Source organism: Talpa europaea, assembly GCF_964194135.1.
Source record: "Talpa europaea genome assembly, chromosome: 9".
NCBI classification, from domain to species: Eukaryota; Metazoa; Chordata; class Mammalia; order Eulipotyphla; family Talpidae; genus Talpa; species Talpa europaea.
In genome coordinates this window covers 31,993,602-32,015,495 of record NC_140076.1, presented here as the reverse complement: position 1 = coordinate 32,015,495, position 21,894 = coordinate 31,993,602, and the positions used below count along the sequence as shown (strand labels likewise).

At 50.3% G+C, this 21,894-nt stretch overlaps 1 protein-coding gene across 6 annotated transcripts in view; it reads left to right on the top strand.

Annotated features, from left to right (window-relative positions):
* Positions 1–1,278: 1,278 nt before the first annotated feature.
* TTC39A (tetratricopeptide repeat domain 39A) overlaps positions 1,279–21,894 on the top strand; it is a gene marked incomplete at both ends in the record, with an annotated part of 48,231 nt that continues 27,615 nt past the window's right edge. For 2 of the 6 annotated variants that reach the window (XM_084244285.1, XM_084244282.1), the window contains 2 exons: positions 14,360–14,397; positions 20,510–20,614. In XM_084244285.1, coding sequence (XP_084100411.1) covers positions 14,360–14,397; positions 20,510–20,614 — 143 coding nt within the window. Of the gene's footprint in view, positions 1,332–14,279; positions 14,398–20,210; positions 20,255–20,509; positions 20,615–21,894 lie in introns of those variants that run through there. The other 4 variants (XM_084244284.1, XM_084244281.1, XM_084244283.1 and 1 more) reach the window with 3 other exon arrangements.

Here is a 21,894-nt window from a genome sequence, read left to right as displayed (position 1 = left end):
TCTTGCCCAGCCTTACCACTTCTTGCCCAGCCTTCCTACTTCTTGCCCAACCCACCTTTGGACCACAGACAGTCAGGGGAGGCATCAGGTGGGGCAGGCCTTGGTGTAAAACCTGGCTCACAGCTCAGCCTCAGGAAAGTTAGTTACTTGCTGTGAATCTGTTTCATCAGCTATAGAATGAGAATAAGTAGTAAGGTGAATATTTGTATAAAACACCCAACTTAGGACTCAGTACATTAGAGAACATCTCAGCCTTGTTAGAATCAGTCACCATTTTATTAGACGCATGATTTGTGTTGCACAAGTGCTAAGGATACAGACCCTGCCCAACGGGAGACAGAAATGGCCCCTAGCCACCTGGCCCCAGCCTGTGTTCAACCTCCACCCTGAGAAGTCTTCAGGGATTCCGCCATCCATCCTTCACACTGGAAATGCAGTGATCCTTCTCAAATCCCTCGGGGCATTCCCTTGCTGCTTGTCCTCCTCATAGAAGCCTGCTGGACTACTTGGCCAGCGACTCCCCTTGCTCCAGAGCTGATTCTTCTACGTGTTAGTACTGGTTTAAAATAAAAATCAAAAGCGCGCATGACCTAAAGCAAAATATGTCCTTTCATAGAAAGATCGTGCTGGAGAAACCTATAGCTCATTTCCCTCTGTCCCCCACCTGCCCCAGGGCTCTGGGAATCAGAAGTCTCTCAACAGGGGCATGTCCCAGTTCCTTGCCTGGCCAGCAGCCTCCACTCTCAGACCCAGGAAACTCCTTCCTACTCCCTGTTCCCCTGAGGCCCTCCTGCCATCCAGCCTGCCTGGCCCTGCACTTGCCCCAGTCCCAAGCCCCTGACCCCATTGAGGAGCGGCCCTACCAAGGCAGGTTGCTAGTTAGGCAGGAGGCATGATTGGCACTATCGCCCACCATTGCGCCCAGGAACGGGCAGGGCTGGAGTAGGGAGGTCCTGGAGCTGCCACTGGCGGCCTGTGGACCTTGGAGAACTCTGTGGCCCCCTCTGGGCCTCAGTGTCTCCTGGTGACCAGTGATGAGTCTCGACGAGCTCAAGATCCTTTACAGCTCTGGACGGGAGTCGCCCTGCTCTGGCATCCCAGGTCCCCTCCGGGACACTTAAGCTCGTGCCAGGCGGGGAGGTGCCGGCCGCGGAGGGGAGGGGCCCAGGTCCGCCCCGCCCGCCCCTGCCAGGTGCTCCGCGGCCTCCAGAGCCGCCGCTGCCGTCGCCGCCGCCACGAGGGGCCGCCCGCGCCCCCATCCGAATCCGGCGCGTGTCCATGGACTTTCTGACCGCCTGGAAAGCGGCAGCCTTTGGGAAGAGCAACCGCAGGTACCAGGCAGGGCGAGGACGGTGGGTGGCGCGGATGGGACAAAGCTGGAGAACAGCCAACGGGAGGGACCCCTGGGGATCCCGCAGGAGACAGTGGCGTGTGGGGCCCGGGGGGATAACGGCCAGAGGACCGGGAGAGGCTCCCAGCCTCTCGCCCCACCGGTCCCCTGCTCCCGTGTCCCGGCCCCCAGCAGGGTTGGGTCTGGGCATCAAGGTCCATGCGGCCCCCTCCACCTGGCTGCCACCTGAGGCCTGCTTCCTGTGCCTCAACCGTGGGCCACCTGCGAGGGCAGCTCAGGTGAGCTGGATCTCAGGCTGGGTTGGGAGTCAGGTTTGGGCAGATGCTTCTCCACTCACGCTGCCTCTCAGGCACAGGGTCCTCCCCACCGCTGCATGAGCAAAGTCATGGGCACCTGGAGTGCCTGACAGGTGAGAACAGGAGCACTGTCCCCTGGGGGTTGTCCACATTTGAGGGCAACAGTGTGGAGGGAAATCCTGGGTCCTGGTGCCAGTTCAGGGTGAAATTATGTGCACCCCAACTGTTCCAAGATCAGCTTGTTAGAGACGCGTCGCCTCCAATGCATCACCTCCACTTCCCAGCTGTCCCCGCCTAGATGGGTCGGTGTCTTCAGATGTGTTCCCGTGAGAAAGGAGACAGCCCTGATATTTCTCCTAAGTGTTAATCTCCATTCCTTCATTTTATATATTTTAAATTTGCTTTATTATACTTAGTCTTTTTCCTGGTCCCTTATTTAGGTTTTCTAAATTCCTGCTATCAATGAGGCCATCTGGTATTTTTTCTTTTTCTTTCTGGCTTATTTCGCTGAGCATGATCCCTTCCAGCACCATCCATGTTGCTGCAAATGGCATGAGTTTATCTTTTTTTTGATTGCTGAGTAATATTCCATGGTGTCTATGTACCACATCTTCTTGATCCAGTCATCTATTTTTGGGCATTTGGGTTGTTTCCATTGCTTAGCTACTGTAAATAGTGCGGCTATAAACATAGGGGTGCAGGTGCCCTTTTGAATTAATGTTTCTGTGTCCTTTGGGTAAAAAAGGCAACTATAAACCAGAAATACACTACAGGAGGGGGGGGGAGGAGGGAGTAGGATCAAAACAAGGGGGGTGGGAATTGTGTGGGGACTATAACCAAGATGAAAATGTATACACTGTGAAAAAATGAAAAATGATGTAAAAATATATAAAATTAGAAAAATAAATAAAAATAAATTTGCCCTGCAACCCTTTAGAGAAGGGCAGTCACACTCCCCTCCCACTGCCTCCATCTGACTGTCCTGTGAGCACCTGAAACTGCAAGCCCCAAATCAAATTCCTCATCTTCACCCCCAAACCTGTTCCTCCTCCTGTGTCCCCATCTCAGTGAATGGCATAGTCATCCATCCAGTTGCCCAAGACCAGAAACTGGGAGTCATCCTTCCACATCCCTCCCTCTTGCCCACCCCGCCCCCCAAGCCCTGCTGATTTTATCTCCTGAATATCTCTCAGTGCTGTTCGTTCCCCCTTGGACTACTGCAGCAGCCCCTAACTGTCCCAGGTCCTTCGCTCTTCCCCTCTCCGTGCATCCTGCAGATTGGTGTTTTCTAAAGCACAAACCATATCATTTGCCTGCTTTAAAATCTTTCTATGGTTCACTCTCACAGAGAGGTTAAAGTTCAAGACCTTTGTGGAAAGAACTGGACCTGTCCAGGCCTGTTTCCAATTATTCCCTGACCCTACTCTGGGCCAACAACACCAACTGGCTTTGTAAATTTCTCACAACCTCACCAGCTGCTCAGGGTTGCCTCTGCCTGGAACGCCACCCTCCACGCATGGCATTTCCCCCGTAAGACTCAAATTAGGTGAGCCTTTTAGAGAGACTTTCTGACCCTACTCTGAGTCAGGTTCATGGGCTTTCAGGGATCCAGCATCTCTGCTTCTCTTTCATTTAGTCTCTCAACAAACATTGTTGAGCACTTACCATATTCCAGACATTGTATTAGACACTATGGAAAAGGTGTTACTTCACACATACACTTTCCTGCTCTCGAGGGATCATGTTTAGTGGGAACGACGGACTTTAAAAGTAAGAAAGCACGTGCACACCAGAAATAGATGCTGTGTAAGACTTAAAATAGGGCAATGTGGTGGATGGTACAATTGACTGTATCCATATCATTCTTGGCAATGACAACTCTCATGGCAAAGCCTGAGTTGTGTCTGAGAAGCAGAAAGGTGGGTGAGTCGTTGAAGATGCCTGGAATCCAGAAGAAACAGGACCATGAGTTTGGATCTCATGGTGTCCTGGGAAGCCACAAGGAGGACTTGTGGGAGGTGATTTACCTATTTAAAGTTGAACCTTTCTACTCCCATGGAGAAAGGATTTTGTAGACTGACAGGCATTTCTACACTGGGTCGAAGTCACCTGTCACTGCCTGTCTGCCCCTGTGTCCCTGGAGTCCAGCCTGGAATGGGGCTTAGAGTGGGCTTCAGTTTTGATGCAGACATGCAGGAATGACTTCTGAAGAGGGTGAGATCCCCTGGCTGGAGTGAGGAGTAGCTGTGTCCAGAAGAATTTCTTGCCTGGAGTCTGCTCTGCCTGTGAGAAAGCAGTTGTGCTGTCCTGTAGCACTGAGGAGCCTTCTGAGTCCCAAGTATGTGTATGTTGCTGATGTTAACAGTGTAGGGAGGAGGAGAGGCTGGTATAAGGATCTAGAACAAATTCTGGGGAGTGCAATGGAAGAAATGGGGTTGGTGGGGGGAAGAAGCTGCAAAGGAAGAACTGAGATGTGGTGAATAGACAGGCTAGGAGATGAGGCCCAGAATCATCTGGATGGGGAGAGGGGTAAGAGACAAGTGAAGAGGAGAGAGAGCAGCGGGCTTCTGGCCAAGTAAAGGCCTCTGCATCCTTCCTGGGCCTGTGTGAGCATAGTGAGGACCTGAACACACTTCTAACATGTCCTGGGCACAAATACCTAGAGAATTCTTTATTCCCAGTTACTCTACAAGGTCTCACAGCTGAGGCACAGACCCAGGTCTTCCATCCTCACTCAGGACCTATTGCTTCTCCACCCTCCCCCCAACCACACCCAGCACACTGCCTTGTGTCTCCCAGCCTGGCCAAAAGTTGAAGGGCTTGGGAGGATGCTCAGTCCCTGTTCTGCTAGTCACTTATTGGCTCTGTGACCGTCATTCAGTTCCTTGATCTGTGTGAGCCTCAGTTTACTCAGCTACTGACAACAGCTACTGACTGAGCCAAAGGAAGACCTAGTGAAGTCACAGTGATCAAGGACCTAAAAGACAACCACTGGAGTATATCTGGCTCAGTAAATGCCAGTCCACTTCCTTCTGGGTGCTGGTATGAGGTCATTTCCAAGGTATTTGTACTGAACAGGAGATTCTGAAAGGTATGAAAGCTGAAATCGGGATTCCAGTAGCCAGGAATGGTTAGGAGAGGAAAATGACACCGTGCATTGAACAATGGAGACCGCCACCTACTCAGTCTACAAATAGATCCCCTTCCTAGTCACACTGGTAGCCCCCACTCACGACTGCTCCTGGAAGAGCCACTATCAGGACCAAAAGGGGAAGAACAGGTAGGCAGATTGCTTTGAAGAGAGTAATTAAATGACAGCTGCTGTGGCAGGTGGAGGGGAGGCTTTTCAGAAAGGAGGGGCCCAGTGAAGAGGCTGGGGATCTCTGGGGATGTTGTCAATAGAATTCCTGCTCTTGGGTTGAACCTCAGCTTCAGGAGCTCTCATGCACCTTCTGTAGGGAGTTTCTGGTCAGAATTCCAGTGACTAGAATCCTTGGGTGGCTCTAGGGTCACTTCCTTGGGGCTGGATCTGGATTCAAGGCCACCTCTGTGATTCTCAGATCCTGTAAGTCAAAGCATTTGTAATTACTAGACATAGGATTTCAAATTCCAAGTTTCTACATGTTGCAGCTTCAGCTCCCAGGATTCTGATCTACCCTGTGACCAAGACCAGCTGAGCAGGGTAGGAGATGGCTGCGGTGGTGGTGGTGGTGGGGGGTTACCTACGGCACCTCAGACTTCAGCTCCAGGTAGGAGACAATTGTAATAATCCAAGCTAATAAATTCTCCGTAGACACAATATAAATTGTTCACCCTACAAATTCACTATAATTCACTGAACTTATTCCTTAGCAGTGAGCATCTAAGTTATTTCCACTTGTGAATTTATTATACACACTGTGATCAGTGTGGATGGGACCATGGAAAGCTTCAAAGTAGCCTTTGTCCCTCTTTATCAGTTACGGACGGGTTCCAGACTGGGACGTTTTTGGTCCTTTCTAAGGTCAACGGGAAATACATTATCAAGGTTGCTATTTCAGGTCTGCTAGCACACCACATTTCCTGATGAATCTTCAAAATGTGACTTTAGTTGCCCATGTTGCTTTGTCCTTCCCCCGAAAATTTGTGTCTAGAAACTCAGTTTCTCTTTGTGGTCACCTCCACTCTTTTACTGTGATCACCTGCTTCTCTACTCAGCGCAAGGCCTAGCTGCCAGCACTTCCAAGTTCAAGTCCTGGGGCAGTAAGACAGAGCAATTAAAAAGTATTCTGGAGCCACACAAGTTGATTTTGGAGACAGTGGAACTTTCTAGCAGTGTGACTTTGGACAAGTTGCTTAACTTCTCTGTGCCTCAGTTTCCTCATCTGTAAAATGAGGGTAGTGTTAGGACTTGCCTCACGGGGTTGTGATGCATGAATTAGTTTATGTGAAGCACTGAGAACCATGTAGCCGGTTCTATACCAGCAAGTGCTACTGATATTTCTGATTTGTCTCCCCAAGCCAGGAGAGGAAGGGGCTTTTCACAGCTGTAGGTTGTGAACGTTCAAGGAGCTATTCTGACTGGCCCTTCCTGAGCCAGTGTGCCGTCAGGTGAGGTCCAGAAAGAGGATGTGCCTCCCATTCAGCCAATGGGGCTGGAGAGCAGGGAAGGAAATACGGTTCTTCAAAAACAAGTGGGGGGTGGGGGGAGAATTTTACCCTAGGTGTGGTCTTAAAATAAAGCCACAGTTTCATGAAGGACCCAAATTAAGCACCCCTGCTTATTCCTGTCAGTCTTCTGGCTGTGTTGGGAGCTGGGCACTCATGCCTGTAGCCACCTCCCTGCGATCATGCTTTACCCACCCAGCTCCACGCTCTCCCTGATCACCACCACCACCCTGTCCTAGATGGCACGAGGGGGAGTAGTCGCTTTATCACCCCCTCCCAAATGTGGGGCAGACCCTTTCCCTAAACTCCACAGCAGTTGACTAGGACTGGGCAGTAACTTTTTTGCTTGTTTAGTTTTTATTTTATATATATATATATTTTTTTTTTACATCATTTTTCATTTTTGCACAATTCCCACCCCCCTTATTTTGGCCCTCTTCCCTCCTCCCGTCCCCCCAGTATATCTCTGGTTTATAGTTGCTTTTGATTGTTGATTGTTGATTTTGATTTTTACTTTATTATAGTCTTTTTCCTGTTCCCTTATTTGGGTGCTAACTTTTAAGAGCACCTTAGGAAGCAGAAATGAGTAGCAAGATTTCTTGTGATTCTGTGGTGCTCAGCCATGCTAGGAGTCTTTCTGCAAAACCTCGACTTGCTAGGAGAGTTCAGTGTATGTCTCCCAGCATCTTCCTTCTCAGGAGAGAGAAGGACATTTTCTTTCAAGCCAACACTCACAAGCCTTTTTTTCCCTATCCTATGATCAGCCCTTTCCAGGTGAACAGTAGTACAGAAATCTGCTTTCAGATAAACTGCCCTAACCCCCTACTCTCCTATATGGCTGGCTTTGCCCCAAGACCCCCAACAGGACAATTACATTGGAATTTATGGATGGAACATCAGGTATCTTGTCCAGGTAGGCCTGGGTCAGATCTTCCAGTCCTTTTGACTTCTTCCCATGAAGGTTTCCTCTGCCTGTTCCTGCTTCTACACCTCAGGTGTTCCCTCCCTTACTGCCTTGCTCTGGCAAGCACCCACACCTTTCAATAATTCATTGCCAGCTAGGAAACACCCCTCAATAAATGCTCCCCTTTCTAGATAAACATCTAAGTCTCAGATTAAAGGTAACTCTGCTGTCTTTCCAAGAAGATGGACAACTTTTCTTGGTGACTGTTGGGCAAGCAGGTGCAGGGTGGGCAGGTTCATGGCTGATTTGGACAAATGGAAAAGGAATCTTTGAACCCTCAGTAAACTTGACAGGCCTTAATGCTGAAGCAGGGAACCAGATACAGGCAGACCAGGAGGCAGACAACAACTGAGCCTCCCAGTCTCTGTGATCTCCACCTTCCCTCTGGCTTCTCTTCGATCTCTAGGCGTCAGGGGAACGTGCACCCTGAGCTCTCTGGCTTCTTGGTCCGGGTGTCCGTAATCATAGATGCACGTACCCCGTGTTCATGCTCCAAGCACACTTTGCAATAACTCGTTATCAGGTGTGGGCAACAAGGCCTAGGAGGTAAACAAGGCCACAGGTGGCAGCCGTAGAGGATAGCAGAGGGATGGAGGAAAAAAAGCCTGATTTAACCCATTTTCCTTAGGGGACTGAAAAGCATATCCTAGCACTATCCCTGAGCATAGGACAGGCCAGTTAAAGGGGGGGGGTCACATCTGCAGGGGCCCAGAATGCCCCTGCACTCAGATCCTCCTCTTGTCCTCCTTGGTTTGCCACTGCTCTTTCCAGCCCCAGTTTCCCCTGACACCCTCTGAACCAGCCCTGCCACTCTGCCATCTCAGTGATTTGTCATAACGGCGGGATCTGCCCTGGCCTGGGCGGTGACTTCACACACATCCTCACCTTCAATATGCCACAACTCAGATCAGGGAGGTCTTGTGTCCTAATCTAACAGATGAGGAAATTGAGGCATCCCTGGGCTTTCCCAAAGGCATAGACACTGGGATTTCCTTTTTAGAACTACATGTATAAGTTTGTTTTCTGCTTTTTTTTTTTTAACATTTATTTATTTATTTATACAAGCACTTGGTACAGTCAGAAGCGCGGGAGGGCGAGAGAATTCACCAGAGCCAGAGCGGGGAGCAGAGCAGGCAGAAGGACCGAAGTACACTGCTGAGGGGAGCAGCGGGCGGCAGGAGAGGTCTGCGCGCCATGTGGGACCCTCCTCCGGTAGCCGGGGAGCAGCCGGGGATCGAATCGGCGCTGCAGAGGCTGCGGGGCAGCTTCGCAACCCAGCGCTCAACCGCTGCGCCACCGGGGAGGCCCTGTTTTCTGCTTTTTTAAATAATTCCCCACTTTCTAGAAAACTCACTCATATAGCAGACACATAGTTGAGCACCTACTATCTGTCAGACACTGCACTAGCAGACCTGATACTGGGGGAAAAAAAACCCTGCCCTGGTGGAGCACAGAATTGAGTGGGAAGAAACAGAAAAAATACACAAAATATATAGGATTTCAGATAACAAGTGCTAATGGAAAAATAACACACTGCAAAGGAATTGGAAGGGAAGGCTTCACAGAAAAGGTGACATTTGAGCTGGACCTGAAGGAGGTGAGGGAATAGCATGTGAGTACCTGTGGGAAGAACATTCCAGGCAGAGGGACTAGCAAACACAAAGGGCTCCAGGTGGGAGTGTGCTGGTGTATCAAGAAGATCAAGGAGGCCAGGGTGGCTGAGAAAGAGTAAAGGGAGATGATAGCAGAGTGATAATAGGGTACAGGTTGTGTGTAGCCTTGAGGCCATGTAGAATTTAGCTTCTGCACTGAGCAATTTGGCTAGTGCATGCAGAGTGTTGAACAGAAGCATGACAAGAGCTCATCAATGAGTCTGGAACTGTGTGGAAATAGACAATAAAGGTACAGGAATAGCAGAGAAACCAGGTAGGAGACAATTGTAATAATCCAAGCTAATAAATTCTCCGTAGACACAATATAAATTGTTCACCCTACAAATTCACTATAATTCACTGAACTTATTCCTTAGCAGTGAGCATCTAGGTTATTTCCACTTGTGACTTTATTATACACACTGTGATCAAAACAAATGGTCACTGATGCACAGCATCCTTCTACCATAAATCTCTGTGTCTGTGATTATTGCCTTAAGCATTCGCTGCCCAAGTTACTGGTCATTTAAGTTTTTCAGTCCATCATTCCAGTTGCCCTTCGAGAGGTGGTGCCACTTCCTGCTCTCGCCAGCAGTGTATGAGGTAGCACATTTGCCCTGAAGGTCGGTAATAGGTGTCCAGTGAAATCTGCTGTCTTGTCCTGGCCAGATCTGGAGAAATCCCTCTTTTGGGATAGCTTTGCATGGTTCCAAAGTTCTTTGGGGTCGATGTGACCATCCTGTTACCTCCTATTTTAGAAATGAGGAAACTAAAACTCCAAGAATAATGAGAAACCATATTTCAAGTGCTTTGTACGCAGAGCATTTAATTCTTGTACTTCATTTAATTCTTGACACACCCCAGTGAGGTTGGTGCCATCATTATCCCCATTTCTGAGATGAAGTTCTGGTCCAGTGTGTCAGAGCTGGAGGGCAAGCCGATGCTTGCAAGCCTGCTCTCTAAACCACTCCCTGCCCTGCCCTGTGCTGGCACGTTGACTTGTATAGGTCATGCAGCTGGGACATGGTGACCAGTAGTCCTGACCCCCAACAGGATGGCACCTGTTCCAGAAGCCTCTCGTTAGAGCCCTGCCGCTTTTTTTCAGTCAAAACTGTTTGGGGCCTTATAGGGAAAATGGAGTGTCTCAGGCTTGTTTTTGCCCTCCAGCCGCTGGCCTTGATGGCTGGCACCTGTGGTCTTGTTTTCCTCCCAGGTTGCATTACCTGCACGTGATAATGTGTTGCTAGGGCTTGGGGCTTGAGAACATGAGCACAGGGCACACGTACCTGTAATTGTGGACACCTTGGCCTGGAAGCCAGTGTTTGGGGCTGCGCATGTGTAAATGCAGACACCTGGGCCTCAGAGTATTGATAAAAGGGCTTCTCAGCTCGGTGTTCACGGGGGCGTTATTCTGAGGCAAGATGGCCAGACTTGGGGTTGCAGGGGGGAGGCTGAGGGAGAGCTCTGGAGAGAAGAAAGAGAAAGCATGAAGTATTCACATGGAAATTGCGGGAGGCTGGGAGGGTTGGCTCTACCTACAGCTGTACCTGGTTCCCAGTTTCAGCTTTAAAAGCTTGTCAAATCTATCAAGGGTTCCAGGACTTTTTTCTATCTTCCCAAATTCATGACAGGCTTTCCTGCCTAACATGAGGGCCTCTTTAGGCTCATGCTTGGCAGCTCCTGGAGCCCAAACTTTTGCAGAAGAGCTCAAATCCCAGAACTGAGCGCATTAGAGCATGGAGGGCCCTTAAGTTCCTGGTCCGACTTTTTCTCCATTTCTGGCAAGAGGGGAACAGTAACTTGCCCAAGGTTACACAGGTAGTAGAAGGAGGAGGAGGAGGCCCATCTAAGGAGTAGGCCTAGGTCCTTCAGAAGGGCCTCTAGCCAGGGAACATTTAAGAACTGTGACTGTCACAGCCCTCTTTGTTGATTGGCCTGTTTATTGTGAATTATTAACAAGCCCCATCCTGTAACCTGCTGGGTGAGGCTCAATCCAAGAAAATCTGCCTTATAGTCACCAGCTCAGCTGGCTTGGGAGGACTCTAGAGTCTCAGGAAGTCCTGGGCAGGTAGAGACAGCAGGGGTAGGGATGGGGGTGGGGTCCTGGGAGGGGGACAAGAGATGAGAGGTCACCAGAACAACGCTCAGTAATCCTCACAGCATCCCTGAGAGGTTGGGGCTATTATCCCAGGTTTAAAGATGGGAAATGGCTTCAGAGAGGTAGCAGAGCAGGCATCACAGCTTAAATTCTCTAAAACAATGGCATCGGTATCTACATGCTTGCACCCTGATTTCCACATATTCTGTCCATATAGAATAAGGAGATAAGACCTTGGTTCCAGCTATGGCAAACCTGAGTCAGTCACTTGGTTCAAACTGCAGTTTCCTCATTTGAAATATGGGAGATAAGGCTGCTATGGCCCTTTCTGGAGTATCTGAGGCGGTTTCACTAAATGGATACTTATTGAAGTCTTCTGACTTAAGCTGAGAGCCGGGTCAGGTGAAAGCTGTCTAAGGAGATCCTCGGGACCATCAAGAAGTAGCCCAGTGATAGTTGTTGTGGGTTGGGGAGAAAGAGGGAAGAAAGCAGGCCTGGCATTTCCCAAGCACAAGGCACCAGGAAATGGGTCTCCTGGCAGCAGAGTAAGGGACCCAGGACTTGATACTCTCCTGGTTCTCAAAACTTGGCTGCCAGCGCCAGGTGGAGAGGGGAGAGGGGCAAGGCCTCCTGGCTTGGGAGCAGGAAATAATGGTGACTCACAGCTTCCCCAGGGTTGGGGCTGGGCCAGTGCTCCTGGGGACCAGGAATGGCCTTGGGTAGAGCCCTCCTGAGGGGTGGGCCTCTCCAGGTTCTGACTCACCCCACGAGTGGCTCCAGCATCACTGCCACTTCTGTGGTATGGGGACAGTTTCAGCTCCAAAGGCAGCCTCATTGCTTATCTTGCTGAGTCTGTTTTCACCTGTGGAGGGGGAAGGGTACTATGTCTAGCTCACCTCCATCAGTCCTTAAACACACGGTGCTCCATGCCAGGCACGATTCTGGGTACGTCACATTTCTGAATACTTGAGCCTCACAGTGATCCTTGAAGTAGGCAGTGTTATTTCCATTTTCCTGATGAGGAAACTGAGGCTTAGAGAAATAAAAGAGCACATTAAATAAGCTGTTACACACTTAACTTATTATGTGTGGCACATAATAAGCCTTGATGAACGCCGAGCATTAATCATTACCAGTGGGGAGTGGTAAAATGCTGGGCCCAGTGTTAGTGATTAATTAGGCACTGACAGATGTCAGACAAAATATGACCTTCCAGAAGCTCCCAGTGTTATGGCAGAGACAGTTACATAAACTTCACTCCACCACAGCTCACGGACAGCATCAGCCTGGGGTGACTAGGTCAGAGGGAGTTAAGGCAATGTGTGCCCAAGAAGCCTCCGACCTGGTCAGGGAGAGAAGAGGGCTTCCTGGAAGAGGCAGTGTCAAAGATAAACCTGCCAGGTGAGTAGGAGCATTGCCATCTGGCAGGTTCTAAATAAATATTGGTTAAATACAGTAAAAATTGACTTTGCACCTAATGTAGCATAAAGTTTTAGAACTTTAGCATAAAGTTCACTCACCTGGCCTCTCAAGTTCTGGGACAACCCTGGCAATTTTATATTGGCAAATTTTTTTTTTTTTTCCCTAAGACTTCCAGTTGTAAGCGTCTGGATCAACCCCTGGTTAAATGAATGAATCAGTAACAAAGGAAGGTGTGCTTCAGGCAGAGAACCGGATCAGCAAAATCCTTAACAATTTGAAAGTGCGTGGCATGTTGTGGGCCGCCCCCCCCACCCCCACCCCCCCAACCAGACTCCTATTTATACACATTGCTAGGCGTGGCACCAGCTTCACGAACTCTAGCTGTCACCAGTGTGCCCTTGCCTACCTCCATGCTTTCATCCAGGCTGCTCTCCCATCTGGCACACTCTCCACAACTTCGTTGTATATAAATATTAACATCAAGGCCCTCCTCCAGGAAGCCCCCAGACATCAGCCCATGTGGCAGTCTTTTGTGTGGATTCCTATAGCTGATGGTGGATGTCGTCATAGCTGTTCCTTGAGTTATCTGTTCTGTGGCTACCTCTGAGAACCTCAGTGGTGGCATGACTTGCAAATGAGTATCTGGCTTCTCACTTATGACAGGAAAAGAACGCCCTACCTTTCCAGGCATTGTGAGATGTGAACAAGTAAGCTCCCAAAGCTCCTCCCCTGCCACCAGGTCCAATCTGCCTGGCTCCCCAGAACCTAGACCAAGTCCTCCTCCCACCATGGCTGCATCTGCAGGCTCCTCCTGTTTCCTCTTCTGACATCCTGGAGCTCTGGGTTGATCCAGGGGCGCTGGAGTCCCTCCTCCTTCTGTCCCCTGCCTTTGGACAGCTCTAATGGCAGCCACCTGCTCTGATGAGTCATGGTTAAGAGCAGCTGGAGCCTGGAGGTGATGGCTGGTTAACCCCTTGTGGGCCAGTGGCTTTTTCTGCTAAAAGACCAGGTTGGCATCAGCTCTGGCTCTAGACATCCACCTCAAGGGGGACAGAGTGGGCATCCGTGGAGTGTTGTGAGTAACCTCCATGCAGGCACTAGGGAGTCAGGGCAGAGGGGCCCTAAAGAACAAGGGGTAAGAGCATGTGGTCTGGAGTCAGGGGGCCGGGGTTCCAGCTGCAGCTTGACCATTTTTTAGGTGAGTGGCCTTGAGCAAGTCGCAGGAATGTGGTGCCTCAATTCCGCATTTGCAAAATGGCAATTAGGGGGATTGAGAAGGCAAATATGAAGTGCTGATTAACTGAGTGTTAAGCCACCTTAACTTCTGTCTCTGGTCTCCTGCAAACACGGTCACAGTCACTCATGAGCAAGTGGGTGGGATTAAACTCCAAGCCTGCCACTGGAGCCCGGGTCTTTCTCTGCATGAATGCCCCCCTCCAGTGCAGCAGGATGATGGACTCAGAGGGCCCGCTGCAGAGCCAGAGCTGTGGAGGAGGGGAAAGAGCAAGGGAGGTGGACCTCGGGTCTAGGAGAACTTTCTGGCTCCTTATAGTTGAAGCTGTCTGAAGAAGGGAGCTCCTGGTCCTCGGGGCTGGTGCGCGCAGAGGGTAGCCTGGCATGGGCTGGCAATCTTGGGAGGCCGGGACTCTTGCCTATCAGAGCTGGGGGTGGGGATGCACTCCCCAGGCGGGCCGGCCAGAGGCAGACCCCGGCTCCCAGCTCCACTTGCATCGGGCGGCGGCCGTGTCCCCACTGCGCGGGCGGGCAGACCGAGGCCCTGCCCGGCCCCGCCGCTTCCCCGCCCCCGGCGCGCCCCTCCCCGGCGGCCGCGGCCGCGGCTCGGGCCGCACAGCGCCCGCCTGGGTTCCGGCGGCAGCACCTGGGCCGTGGCTGGTGTCCGGCGGGGCACGCAGCCCGCCCCCCTCCGCGATGACCTCGGTCGGCGCCCCGGGCGCCCAGCCCGCGGGGTAAGTGCAAGCGGGGACAGTTCCCGGGGCGGGCGTGAAGCTTGCGTGGGCCCGGCCTCCCCGACCCCCCCCCACCCCGCACCGCCCGCCCCGAGGCCCGCACTGCGGCTTCCAGCGCCCCCCACCCCACCCCAGCCCAGCCGGCCCTGGGTGCCCCCGCCACGGGAGCGGGGAGCTGCAGAAACGCGGTCGAGGTGAGTGGAGGTGCGGGGGAACCCGGGTCCATCATGCCCTTCTGGGCCCCAACTTTCTCGCCAAGCTGTAGTAACAGCCTGTTCCCAAGACGTCTTCCTCCTCTCATGGCGTTTACACCTGTAGGTGGATTCTGTTGTCATCGCTTCCATTAAGACGAGGAAACCAAGGCAGAGCTTTTCAGGGACTCTCACCCAGGAGGTGAGAGGTGGAACCTGGGGTTTCAACCCAGTTCTGTCTGAAGCCAGGGCCTCCACTCGCAGGCCACACTGCCTGTCCTTAGGGATATTTGGAAGAGTTAAAAAGCGGAGAAAAAAAGCAAGGCAGTTGGGTGTCCAGGCAATTGGGTATTAAATGGTAGCTCTGCTGCTGGCCACCAACCCCGCTCCACTGATGAACCCTGTGGGACCCCTACTCTGCCCCATAAGGATGACAGCTGCCAGTTGCTGGAAGACCTGGAGCAACTCTGCCTTTCCTGGGCCTCCCAGGGTAGGGGGTCCCTGCTGGGAGCCGAGTACTGAGTGCTGGGAGATTTCAGGGTGGAGATAGGGCACAGGTGAGCTGGGAGGGGCACCTGCCCTGCCTGTGGCCTCACCACCAGGGACAATATTTGCTAAGGGCCTCAGGGCTAACATATGAAAAGGGAGGTGACAAAGCTGGCACCAGCCAGCAGGCCTCACAAGGGCTGTGTGGGCCCCCAGGCTGAGGGCTTGGAAGACTGGGCGCTGTGGCCCTAGTCACTCTTGTCTTAATCAATTTTGTTGTATGATTTTGGCCAAGTTCTTTACTGCTCCCTCCTTTGGAAAACATAGGAGGCTAGACCGCTCTCTTCCTCCTCTTTGCAAATCTGGAGTCTGGCTAATCCCTTCTGCCCAACCCCAAGTGAGCACCACCTCACTGGGCCCAGAAAAGTGGTTGCTAGGAGAGAAGGCAGGCGTGCAGCAAGACACAGATCAAAGAATTCTGAACCCCTAGGCTGGAACTCGTAGGCTCTCATTCATCTCTCTGCCTTGTGCACACACATCTGGAATCCCCTCTGTACCCCTGGGAGTCTCTGGCCTTTCTGTGGACCTCCAAGGTAGAAAACTCAGTCTTCCAGCACTGGTGGGTCTTTATCCTGAACCGTACTGCTCCCCCATTCCCCCCACCCCCGCTCACCCTCCAGGTCCCATTCTTTTTTGAGGTTACACAGCTTCTGCCCTTTTAAAGTTCTTTAGTTTCATTATAAAAGCAGTGCTGCTTGATAAGAGATGATGGGAACACATAGTAGAAAAATATGAGTACTTTTTACTGTTTTACGTAGTCTGTCATTCTTCACAACTGGGTGAAAGTACTGTTCCCATTTCATTGAAGAAACTGAGGCTCATAGAGGTTAGTTTCTCGAAGTCACTGCTGAACTGCAGCTTAGGTCCAGGGTTGTCAAAACTCTTGAAGGCCATGTCAACCTGATACCTTATGCGCAGGTAAGGAGGCAGAGTCAGTCATATTTGCATATTTGCAATTTAGAAAAGTCACTTTTGAAGCAACAGATTGAGGTGGGCAGGACCTCACCCTCTGAAGTTCCTCCTGAATGATGGAGCAGGGATTAAAAGGCTGCTCTAACTCCTGTCTGCGTCCCAAATGACTTCTTTGTCCTTCCTTTCCTACATCATATCTACCTCTCCCTGATGAGTCACTGGGTTTTCTGCTCCCAGTGGAGATAGCTGGTCCCCTAGCTCCACCTAGCTCTGTCCATCAGGCACTAAAGTAGTGGCTTTCAGGCAGGCAGTAGTGACTTTAGGCTGCCTGACACCCCCTGAGTCCCTCCAGCTCCCATCAGCCTCAAGCCCCCTCCCCCATATGCCTAAGCCCCTGACCTTGAAAAGTGCTCCATACTAGATGCAACTCAGTGCGCCCCCCACCCCCTGCCTCATTCCCCCCAAAGCACAGTGGAGAGGCCATCACCTCTAGGAGCTTAGAAGTATGTGACCTGGGCCCAGCAAGGTGACCTAGAGCAGAACAGCCTTGAAGCCTGCAGAGAAGCTGTGATGGATCTCCACCACGGCTAGGGGAGGGTAAGGATTGGTGCAGTTGCTTCTGCTGACAGCCTTTCTGTCTCTCCCAGGCTCCTGAGAGGAGGAGACTAGTTCCTGTCTTTACTTCTTTATCTGTCAAGTACAGATAACAGCACCTGCCTTTTGGGACCGGTGGGAGGATTGATTGAAATAATGCAGTCATCATTTAGATAACTTGAGTGGTGATGGGGTGGTGGTTAATGCTGTTATTAAGTCCAGTGCAGCCAATATCCCCAGCCCCCCTAGGTTCTCCAGTCAACCGGAAAACCCCTTCCTTCCTTCCCCTACACGTCACAGGCCTGCCCCACTGCTCCTCACAATCCTTTGCTCCCACTCTTTCTCCTCCTTGCACTTCTTTCTTGTCCTCAGTTCAGTGCCATCTTTTCCAGAAAGCATCCTTGTGTGCCCTACCCCCACTTCTGGGCATTCTCAGTCCCCAGTGATTGTGATGGAAGCCTTGATGGCTCTGACTGTTGCCGACTCTGCATCTGTGGCTCCTGTAGAGTGACTGCTCCTGTGAGCAGCTCCCAGGCAGGCCCAGGTCTAGGTCTATGCTATGTCCCCAGCGCCCAGCCCTAGGACTGACCCAGAGCAGGAGATTGGTGAGTCTTTGTGGGCGGGGCCAAGAGAGGAAATCAGTCCCACCTCGTGCCCACTCACAAGCAGAAGACATGCTGGGGCTTCCAGGGAAGGGAGTGTGTGTCTCTGAGCTGCCTGTGCATCTTTATCTCTAGATACCTTGAACAGACAGCCTCTTCCCAGGTGGGGGGCGGAGGTGGTGATGGGGTGTGCACAGAAACCGGATGTAGGCTTTTAGCTTTGGAACCATTTAGAGATGAATACAAGGCAGGACAATGGGCTTGACCCCCTGGGACTGAGCTGGTGGGCACTGGCTCAGGCTAAAACTTGGGTTAGAATCCACAGTTGGGCCTCCCCGGTGGTACAGTGAGTTGAGGGCTGTGTGCTGTGAGGCTGTCCGCAGCCTCTGCAGTGCGGGTTCGATTCCCGGGCGGCCAGGGAGAAACCCACATGGCGCTGCAGACCTCTCCTGCCTCACCCACTGCTCCCCTCAGCAGTGTCTTCGGTCTGTCTGCCTGTTCTGCCCCCTGCTCTGTCTCTGAATTCTCACTCTCTTGTGCCTCTGACGTGTACCCCAATTCTTGTATAAATCTTTTAAAAAACCTCTTTATAAAAATAAAAAAAATCTACACTTGGACATGTGACCTTGGCCAGGTCACCTCTGTATTTTAGTCTCCCCATCTTGGATGGGGAGGGTAATAACCCCACTTTACAGGTTTTGTGAGGGCTCAAGGAGAGAATGCCAATTAGATGCCTGGGGCAGTAAGAGCTTGTGGGCTTTTCATGGGTTCATCCAGCAGACATGACTGAACTGAAAACCAGTTACTAGGTTGAGCCCTGTGCTCAAAGGAAGGCTGTGCCTGCTCGTCATGAAGACGGACCGGGATGGCTTTCAGAGAGGCCTTTTCAGCATGGAAAGGGGCATGGGCTTTATCTAAAGAGTAATGGGAAGCCACTGAAGGATTTCAAGTTCAAAAGTGACACAATCAGACTTGGGCTTTAAAAAGAAAACTTTAGGGCCTCCCTGGTGGCTCAGCGGGTTGAGTGCCACACTGTGAAGCTGTCCGCAGCCCCTGCAGCGCAGGTTCGATCCCAGCCGGCCAGCGAGAATCCCATATGGCGCAGCAGACCTCTCCTGTCTCGCCCGCAGATCCCCTCAGCAGTGTATTTCGTCAGTCTGCCTGTTCTGTCCCCACTCTGTCTCTGGTGAATCCTCTCACCCTCCTGTGCATCTGGCCTATACCCCAGTTCTTGTATAAAAATAAATAAATCTTTAAAAAAAAAAACTTTAGCTATTATGAGAGGTTTGAATTAGAATGAACAATGCTTATAACAGTCTCCTTATAAAAGCTACCTTAAGGCTGGATGGATTCCTGTGAACATTCCTTAACCTATATTTGAGTGCACATGGACATAAAAGCTTCTCAAGCCAAGAATGAAAAGGGAGCTGAAATTAATCAGGCAAACAAATGAAACCCCAACCACTTTGGAGGTATTTGCAAATCCCAGAAACCCAGAGTCTTTGTTGAGTTTTTGTAGCTGCTCATAAGATGGGGGCAGGGGAAATATTGGGACTTACCGAGCAACAGAATGAGCAGTGGGACTTAACTCCCTACCACTACCTCATGAATCTGGAAACTGCAAAGGCTACACCTTCAGCAAAGAAGGGCATTAGTTTAAAAAAAAAAACAAACCCCACAAAAGGAGGTACCACTTCCCACTTCTGGTGGGGATAAAAAGGCTCATGCAAATTTTGAATTTGAGTCCACATTATCCTCAGGGTACTGGAAGTACTTAAAGAAGTAACTTCAATGATTCCAGGGTGGTTGTATCCCAGGGAACTTAACCAAAATAAATGAGAATCTTCTCTGGAGAAACGGATCCTCATTTCAGACTCCCTTTGGGATCAGTCAGATAGGCCTTTGTCAGAAAACAACAAGCACTGTGAATGGTAGACACTAGAAACAAGAAGCAGCAGAATTAGTTTTCCTGAGAGCTAGACTATAGATCATGTAAAATCTAGGAAATTACTTAAATCTAACAGTCAAAGAGATGGCAAAGAAGGAAGTATAGAGACGTGAAACTGAGAGAGAAGGGGGCGACTTCATTAGACGTGGGTAAAGAAGAGAGTGGCCTGGACTGGAAGGCACTAAGCTGTTTGGCATTGATAGGGCTTAGTGGTGGAGTAAGACAGAGGCCAGGGAGAGCAATGCGTCAAGGAGGGCTATCAGATTTCTGGCTTGAGAAATTGGGCAGAGGAGTGTCATTTATTAAGATGGCAATGAGTGTTGGAGAATCAACAAAGTTCCATTTTGAAGAGGATGCAATTCGCCCGGAAGACTGGTAGTTCATAGGAGATAAAGGAGAGCTCGGCCTTGAGGGATGTATAGGAGTTTACCCGCTGGAAAGGAACTTCTCTTTACTAACTTGGGGGAATTTTCAGGGTGATCATCGAGGCCCATTTTGGAACTTTTACTCAAAAAAGATTCCTGGAAAATAAACATTCTCAAGACCATCAGCTAGGTCTCTTGTGATCTCCTGGCCTTCATCTCTCATTTTTCATGTGGGGAAACTGAGACCATAAAGGTCAGGGATTTGCTCTTCTAGCCTTAGCTTCATCCTCCTTCCTCCCCTCCTCCCAGCCCCTCCCACCTACCTACCTCCCTACCTACTAGTAGAAAGAAGCTCACTTTGTACCAGATACTAGATGCTGGGCATGCAGCAGTGAACAAAGACTTCTACCCATGAAAGAAAGGAGCATGTCAGAAGGTGCAAAGCACCACAGAGAAACATAAGGACTGGCAGGGTATTGGGTGTGCTGGAGGGCGAGCCTTGCTGCCTGTGACAGCCCATTGTGACGGTGTCTCTGGGGTTCTAGAGTGCACGCCTGGCTGGGGGGCAAAAGAAAGCCTAGAGGAGAAGGAAGAGAGGAACTGAAGTGGGATTTAGTGGGTGGGCTGTGCCCCCCAGGGGGTGCAGCAAAGCCCAATGGGTCAGAAGGGCCACAAAGACTCCCTTTACCGATGTGGGGGGTAAGACAAATTTGTTCCAGAGGCTTCGTTGCCTCTCTTGGCCACTCTCCACCAGATTTCAGATGACCCCTACTTCTCCTTTCCAGATTCATAAGGAATAACTTGACTTCCAGTTATTCATGTGTCCCATTATAGAGGGGGCGACCTAGTGTTGCTTGTGCCAGGGGTCCAAGGCCCAACAGGGCGGTTGATTTGGCCCTGTGAGCCTCTGTCCAACCAGGGCTCCCAGATCACACCCACTGTCTCTCCTCTCAGGACTCCTGTGAGCAACCTCCATGAGGCCCTGGACCAGTGCATGACCGCCCTGGACCTCTTCCTCACCAACCAGTTCTCAGAAGCACTCAACTACCTCAAGCCCAGGTGAGGCTTAAGCCTAGGTCGGGGATAGGGAGCAAGCATGTCTTGTGTGTGTGCAAGCATGTCTGTGAGTGTAGAGATGGGGGTATCAGGATGTGAAGAACCAGAAGTCTCGTGTGACTGAGTACCTTCGGCCTCTGGGTCAATCTCATCAAAGGGCCTTGAGCTCCCCATTCCACAGCTGTGGGCAGCCAGGCCCTCGCCAAGGTCACTGACTTCCTTCCCCTTTAGCTCCTGTGGCCTCTCTCGCTTTGATTTCTTGTTTCCACTTAATGTACTGGAGGTTCTAAAACAGTCCCTTTTCTTCATTTCTCCCCAAGGTGTTGAAGGCTTAAGTTGCCTTTACTTTAGGGTAATAATGATGGCTAGTCATTTAGTCATTTCTTCTGGTGTTAAGGCCTTATTTCTAAATGATAATATTACTCTCCTCACTTTTCAGTTTTTTAAAAAATATAATTCACATATCTTAAATTCACTATTACTGTATACTTTTAAACATCACCTATTGGTAGAAGAGAATTGAACTTTCTTATACCCCTGCCCTACCTCCTTTTCCTCATTCGCCTCTTATTGTGATCCCACAATGCATGGCTAAATCAATAATCAATGTTTACATTCTTATAACTATGTAATTAATGCTCATTGCAGAGACAAGCTGTACGCTGTAAGTTTGTCTCCTTTCTGGAGTTAATAATTGTCTTGTTTTTTTTCATTTGTCTACTTTCCTATACATTGATTTGAACTCTTTAAAACCATCCCATCCAGCTCATGTTGTCTTGAGATTTTTCCTAAAATTTCAGACATATCAGTTAAGTGCTCAGTGCCTCCCTCGCCTGGAAACCTGTCCTGGGAGCACAGACGTGGTCACTGGCCACTTCCCAACAGCCTCTGGGCGCTCCCTTTGCTTCTCTCTCGTTTCCTGGACCTGCCTCTTCCTCTCAGATTTACCCTGATTTTACCAGAGCATGTCCTCTAGAAATTTCCTAAGCAAGAGTTGCACGAGTATAATTTTTCCCCTTAAAATTTTGGAGGCATTACACCCCTATTTTCTAGTATGTGCTGTAGCTCTGAACTCTAATTCTTCACATGTAATCTTTTTTCCTTCTTAGAAGGAAATGTTTAGGATCTTTTTATTCTTGCAAATCTGAAATATCACAATGATGTGCAGGAATGTAGGTTCTTCTTATTTGGTGTATTTTACTTGATACTCTTAATTTCAGTTCTAGGAAATTCTCATTAGTCCCTTTCCTGGACTTTGTCAGATACTGGACTTTGTCGATCAG